The sequence below is a fragment of the Montipora foliosa genome, unplaced genomic scaffold, assembly GCF_036669935.1.
Source record: "Montipora foliosa isolate CH-2021 unplaced genomic scaffold, ASM3666993v2 scaffold_392, whole genome shotgun sequence".
In the NCBI taxonomy this organism is placed as follows: domain Eukaryota; kingdom Metazoa; phylum Cnidaria; class Anthozoa; order Scleractinia; family Acroporidae; genus Montipora; species Montipora foliosa.
The window spans coordinates 175001-182500 of record NW_027179692.1 but is presented as its reverse complement, the minus strand read 5'-3'; the positions used below and the strand labels follow the sequence as shown (position 1 = coordinate 182500).

Genomic DNA, 7500 nt, shown 5'->3' with positions numbered 1-7500 from the left:
AAAAAAGTTACAGTTTTAAGGAAAACAAAACTGAAACGGATGACGTTTCGACGTTTTCGGACGTCATTATGAAATTAAGAAACTAAGCAATAAAATTCTGTGACTACAAAACAAACACAATAGTTCATCAAAAGTGTTAGTAAGGTATACAAATTTACCACAAATTAAACAAAGAGCATAGCACTAATAGAGTCACTCTAAATGAAGCTTAAGGTCTTTGATGAAAAGCATTTCATAAATAATAATTCCATAGATACTGACAATTAAAATATGCTACAAAAAATAAATGAAAACGAATAACAAAATTAAATAAATAAATAAATTAATTAAAAAGTTACTCTTAAGTTACTATACAGTACTGCCCTTAGTAACACTGCTGTAAATGAATTCGTTCTGCGGTGTCTTATTATACAACCGTTGATGTCACACGTCCTTGGTTTTGGTAGCTAGCTGTGCAACCTAGGTCATTAAAGTGTTTCTCAGTAGTCTCCGAGGGTTCATCGTATTTTTGGAAGGGGTAACTCTGGCGAAAGGTGGCCACTGTTTGTTTTAATTTTGCAATTTACTGAAGTATCAACAGATTGAGAAGCAGACTTTCAAATGAGCATACCTGGTACCTCTGGACAGCTAGCAACAAAAAACCGGCACTGAAAATCGATGTACACAAAAATTATTTAGCTTAACCAAGAGAAAATGAGATGACAGAGAGGGAGTCTCAGGGCGTTGGCCGGGATATGTCATGTCCACGAAAGTTATTTTTAGACGAGTGGAAGTCGGAAGTCTGTCTTCCGAGACGTCCGCATGTAGTCTTGTCTCGCTCTCAGGTTCTTAGTGAAAAGAGAAAATGGCGGAGCACGTGGAAGGCTGATGAATAAATATTCATCATGTCTTTTCAAAATGCATGCGGACGTCTCGGTAGACAGACCTCCGCTAGAACAAAGACTTCTCGTCTAAAAATAACTTTCGTGGACATGACATATCCCAAGGGCTGGACCGGGAGCCTCCCTCTCTGTCCCCTCATTTTCTCTTGGCTTAACCTATAACGCGACAAGTGATTCTGTGCAAACAAAAAGCGTCGAGGAGATTTTTCGCACGGCCAGAATCCAGAATTCGTACTTCTTCTTTCAGATGAGAACGCTTGTTTAACATGTGATATTCGGCGATAATCCGAAACATTCCATGTGGCTGTAGCATAAGTTGAGACCTGTAACGACCTTTTCGTAATCAAAAACGGTTTGATCGAAATGGTGTGCGAAGAACAGGAGCCACGTCAAAGAACAAGAACTCTTCCTGCTTAATATTATGTCCGGTATTCCTGTTTTACTGGCGATATTGCCCAAAGGCAAGGTTTTGCAGGTCCCCGATAAATTTTCCCATGAAGCTAACATACGCAGTGCAACTTACAACAGATTTGTAGAAAAAAAAATGGTGGTTAAAAGGTTCCTACCCATGGACATGACTGATGTTGTGTTGAATTGCTTTTTCCAGATTCTTGTAAAACGCCGAGAAGAAGTATGCCATTTCTTCAGTAGAGAAAGACAAAAGTTGTGTTATTGCCTGTGTTAAAAGTTACTTGGCTAGCATCAAATAGATTAATGTCCTTTTATTATCCATTGAACGGGTGTTATACATTTACTAAGAGTTCAATTTTCCCGCAAATATCAAACATCTAGTGTTAGGCATGTTGTGAATGGTGTGCTGGTACCACCCCCCACCCCTCCCCCCCTCTTTCCTTTGGACGGCAGTCGTTAATGTCGGTCTGGACAATTTTAGCAATTGTCTCCAAAACGGACTTGATTAGAAACCTAAAAGCTTCAGGTGGCTCCAGCGGGATTCAAACCCATGACCTCCCGGCCGTGTTTGAATTTCGATGGAGCCACCTGAATTTTTCCTTCGAAATTTATCCGTTGAGGATTGCTTGGGTTTGGGGAGGCAGACTAAAATCTTGGAGGTCAGGTTCTCAAAAAAGACTGCTTCTAGAAGAAACATATCATACATCCAGCCGTAGTTCTAGTCTCTGAGCTCCACGCTGGCCGCAGAGTGGTTTGTTGGCTTCTCGAAGCTGCTCCTGAAAAAAGCCGTGTAGGCAATAAGGGAATGATAGGAGCGATTTTTCTTTCCGCGTAAAACAAACTTCGTGAAGTCGTGTTTCTCTTGAATTTGTGGTTTGAACTTGCAGGTTTTCAGGGAGTCTTTCATTGCGGCAATCGAAGCACAAAGATTTTGATATATAACAACCCGTGTCTTCATCCAAGTGAAGTCCTCGTAGTCACATTGACTATGGTGTATTCACATCTCGGTTGTTTTTCTGAGTGGTTTCCATTTTCTTCTCCTTCGGGATATTTTCGCTCTCTAATGTCATGACGATCATGCAGGCCCCAGTTGTTCGAACGGTGGATAGCGCTATCCACTGGATAACTCAATTGGTTTTGCTAGTGTTTATCCGCTGGATAGTGATTTATCTGGTGGATAGCGTTATCCACCTTTTGAACAACCGATCGCGAGGCCAGTTACTTAGAAGTTTGGGGTTAAGGTTAGGGACTAGGGATGTGGTTCGCTCCTCTCGATCCATATAACCTTTTTTATTTTCTTTTTTGGTTGTAGGCCGATGAAGAATTCCCTTTGGCCTCAGTAGAATCAAGCTGTGGGCATTCTTTGCTACAGGACGATAACATGACATTTCAGGATTCGAAATTGACCGTCAAAATTTTAAAGGTGTCAAACACGTTCAGTGACATTATCACAAGCAGGAGACCATAACTAGGAGCGCACAGTTTTATTCTATTTGTGGAACGGCGTTTTTACAGACCGAGATGAGTTACTTTTAGATTGATTTTCCGGCGAAACCACACCTTTCCAGCTAATCACAAGTCTTGAATGAGACATTATTGCCCATTGGACTGAGAATGGTCACTCGTGCAAGTCAAATTTTATGTAATAACTCGTAAAGCTGCGTATGTGCTCCTGTCATAAGTTAGATATGTACTTATTAACTGAGTGGGAAGGCCGGACGGGAAAATATTTGGCCCGAGTTCATGATGTTTGCATTTCAAGGCTTTTCTGGCTGTAAATACCTTGGATATTTAAAAGCGATGAACTCCTTTCATCGCACACGGAGAAGTACGTGTTCCTACCAGGGCCGTACGGCATTTTCCGCATTAGCACTGCTCACGCGAATGCGGACGGTCCTAATACGGAGAGATGAAAACACGCTCGGTGCAGCGCGGGCCATATGATAATTTTTTGTTAAGTGTTATTTTTTACTTGCTGAAGTATTTCCAAGAGTTATTGTTATGCTGTCTTGTAATCCACTTTCCCTTGTCTTGGATGACTTTGCAACAAAGACAAATCTATCTTCTCTTTTGCTTGCTTCCATATCTGAAAACCACAAAAACACCGACCACTCATAAAGAATTCTCATAGTTTAACGGTGTGGTATTTCCGCACAGGTAGCAAACATTGAGGACCTCGGAGCAGAAAGATGTCTTTGACTCTTCGCTACATTTTTAATTGATTCATTTATTTATCCATGAGCATCATATACTTACATATACTTGAGTAATTCACTGCTATTGTTTCAAAGGAGTTGGGGATCCGCGAGGCTATACTTTCACCTAGTTTTTCCACTTCTCTTGCAATTTCAAAACCTCGATTTGATCGATTCACATTTTCCTCCACAAAGGAATCATTCAAACTTTCCAGCAGCGCACTGGTCCTCTTTGCAGCTGTCTACAATAAAAATCACTGATAAACAGAGGTGACATATGCATTCAAGCGGTATGCTTTTCATTAAGATTTTCAAAAGAGCAATTTGTGGGATTTCCTTTGCATTAGGTGTTTAGCAAGGGACTCCTCGAAAGAAATTTACTTATTTATTTATTTATTTATTTATCTATCTATCTATTTATCCATTTGCGTTTACAAGCCGAGTTGTTCATTGTCATGCTCTTCAAACTACGACGAGTTACAAACGCACTTGATACATCTTGCCATGGGAAGAGGAAAATGTTCATTATACGATCCAACAAAATTTATCCCCACCTTTTCTTTGCAATGCTGCTAGCTGAGCAGTATCAACTATCATGTACAACAATGAATCAGGAAGGAGGGCGGGTGGGGCTATTGATTTTTTGCAATAAATTTCTCCTAAGCCATCCTATGAAGTCGGTAAACGCATTTTTGCACAAGATGTCTTAAAGTGGTACTATGACGAAAATTTGAGATTTATTTCAGGGTTTTTTTAACTGAACTACTATGTTTATGACCAAAAAATGATAAAATTGTAAATTTGGATCAGGATACACTATTCTCGTGACGAAATAGACCGTGTAAACTTGTCAAAAACCTGTCCGCCATTACTCAAATCGCCAACTGGTAGGTCTGCTATTATTTGTATCAGCGGTCTTCTTGTGACGTCATCCAATAAAGACAATACAGCAACACCATATCAAACTTTCAATATGGCGATGAATTTGTCTCCTTCGAATTCTCCTTTTTCTTCGTCGGAAAGCGAGTTAGACAACGACTTTGAAACGGAAGAACACACAGTACAGCAAGCTGTTGATTTTCTTCCTTACGAAGAAAAACTACAGGCTCTGGCTACGGAGGAAGAGGCCGACGAGTACGATACGACAATAAAGCAACAACAAGAACTAGAACGACAATTTTAACAACTATTTTATAGCCATTACGAGTTTCCTTTAAGGAACTAATAGAACTAAAACTAAACTACATGATGCGCTGCACGTGAAGGACCGCATAAAACACGAACCACTTCAAACGAGCCTGGCATTCAGGATTTTAAAGCGTCACACTTGAGTTTTGAAGCAGAGAAAAAACGTAGACTAAGGAAATTTAAATGATAGTTTACTTAACCAATAAGTCTTATAAAGTACTTAAAGATGATGCTTGGAAACTACGAACAGGTAAATACCGGCGAAATAACATGTGGAAAGCCCTCACAATTCGACGGTCACGGCTTGAAGTAGACGGCTCTTTAGGGCCGATTTTTGTCGCAAGCATGCGACAAGCTCACGACAGGCCTACGACATGACTTACGATTGTTGCAGCGTTTTAAAACGTGTTTTAAAAGGCTACGACATTTTTTCTGACGTACACAACAATCGTAAATCATGTCGTGGGCATGTCGTAAGTCGCATGGGACAAAAATCGTACCGTGTAAATCGGCCCTTATCCTTCTTCCTCCATATTGTCGGAAGTAAAGATGGCTGGAGGCGTTTCATGGCACCTCCGACATGAATCGTTCCAGAGAAACAATCCTCCGTGAAGTGTTCCGAGCAAATGTCAAAACGGCCTGGGTGATTGAAGTTTGCCCGGTGAGCGGAGACAAATCTCTTCCATTGAGCTCTTAGAAAACTTGGGTTAACAGGGAAATTGTGTAGCGAAATTCCCGTTTTAGGCTTGGAAGGATTGCTGCAACCCGGCCTGCACAACGCAACGACTAAACGGCATAATCTTTTCCAAGGCAAGCGTAGACAAAAACACACCACGAAGGATAAAACATGAACCTCGCACTCCTCTTCGGTATACTTGATTGGATGACGTCACATTCTTCTCGACCCAATTCTCTCTTTTGAACTCGGCCATTTTTGAATTGAGTTATGGTGGGCAATCATATCGAGAATTTGTAGTTCAAAAAGTCGGACTTCTCGTCAGAGTCATGGCTTAAAATTTGTCATGGTAGGTACTTATAATACATACTTTCGAAATATAAAAAGAAAAGATAAGGTAACTTTTTGATCATAGTACCACATGCAACTGGTTGTAGCTCATTTTAATTACAAAAATATCAATGTTCTGAAGCAATTGCTCTTTGACTCAAAATAAGTTAGAAACATCTGTGAAGTGGAAATCAAAATCCTTCAGTGACAACATGAACTTCGTTTACCTCCATTATCTGAAGCAGGAAATCAGTTGTAGGATTCATTTTGTTCTCAACAAGAGCTTGCAACTCTTTTAATATGGCTATTGCCTTGTCAACCTGAACAAAAGAACAACAAATTCAATAACAAAATTTCAAGGAAATGCTGCAACGGCTTGCATTAGCACAATCATACATGAAAAAGCGAAAGAATATTTAAAACAAAAACAATAAAATTAGGGTACTTATACTCAGGCCTTTACTTCGGCCTAATACGGGTTTAGTCAAAAGTCACTACCGACTCGCAATTGGAATACCTGAGCCCTCAACAGAGAGGCAAGTGTCAATGATTCAAAAGGACTAAAATTAATAAACTAACGAAAAACGAAATCTTGCGCATATGGAGATAAAGTCTTGACCCCAAAGAAACAGACTTGGACTCGAACTTACAAAATTAAGCATTCCGAGTATAATCAGCAAAGCATTTTTCATCAAGATAAACGACATATCTGCAAAGGTATTTTTGGTCATGCACTTTCCTTATTGTACGCTTAAGAAGTTTTGACACTGCTGTCTTGTGCCTTGTATTTGCATATTATTAAAAAAAGAAGACCTTACCGGTAATTTATTACTATTAATGCACCCTTTTTCTTGTTTAGCAAACATGGTTTGTGAGCATGTAAGAGAAGAGCTTTTGCGAGAGCTTTACATCACAACCCTGATGATGACACTAGACAGGAGTGTCAAAACATCGAATCTTTGAATTGAAACCTTTAAAGCTACGTTCACAATTTTCCAATCCAGACCAACATCAGGCTATGTCTGATTCATAAGCTTTATTAACTCCTACCTTGACCGAGTCAGGAAACTCGTTGCAGTCTACAATGTAATCGGGATACCTTGAATCTCCTGCTTTTGCGCAATACTTGTCGGGAATATCTTAAGCATAAGAAAGGTATGAAGTATGAATTTACTACTCGTTAGCACTAAGCTAGAAAAAGTGTAGCGCCAGGCCTATTTTTGTAAAAAGTGTACTATTAAAATGTATACTGTCACAAAAATATAAAAAAGACTGTTGTTGTTGCTATTTTGAAATAGCAACAACAATAAAACAGTAGAAAAATCGACCAATTGGTCTACCTTGATTGAAAATTGACAATATACATTCAGCAGTATTTGCAGTCTTTATTCCAACAGATTTTAATTGTGTATGACCCTTCTTGACGATGCCACGACAAAAAAAAAAAAAAAAAAAAATCATGCTATATTTATAGAGTGACGAAGTGAATTGTAATTTGCAGGTGGATTGCAGATCACATTATTACAGTCTGCGTTCAAAACCGCATAAGCCTCGTCATTCGTTTCACACTGCGTAAAGAGAAGAGAACGAACAAACTCAACCCACATATGACGCCGAGTCCGGAATTGAACCCGGACCACATTGGTGGGAGGCGAGTGTTCTCACCACTGCGTTATCCCTGGACCGTCTTCAACGGCATCTCGAAGTCAGGGGTTCAAACCCCGTCAAGTCCTGAATTTTTCAGGCTTCTCTATGCAACTGCTCAAATTGCGTTCATAACTGCAAGGATTATGGCTTCACTTGAATTACATATTCGCAG

At 39.7% G+C, this 7500-nt stretch overlaps 1 protein-coding gene across 1 annotated transcript in view; it reads right to left on the bottom strand.

Annotated features, from left to right (window-relative positions):
• LOC137987853 (adhesion G-protein coupled receptor D1-like) overlaps positions 1-7500 on the bottom strand; it is a 36588-nt gene that overhangs the window by 10024 nt on the left and 19064 nt on the right. The window contains exons 3-7 of the mRNA XM_068833934.1: positions 6732-6820; positions 5909-6001; positions 3549-3729; positions 3265-3378; positions 1448-1523 (exon numbers count right to left, since the gene is read on the bottom strand). Coding sequence (XP_068690035.1) covers positions 1448-1523; positions 3265-3378; positions 3549-3729; positions 5909-6001; positions 6732-6820 — 553 coding nt within the window. The remainder of the gene's footprint in view (positions 1-1447; positions 1524-3264; positions 3379-3548; positions 3730-5908; positions 6002-6731; positions 6821-7500) is intronic.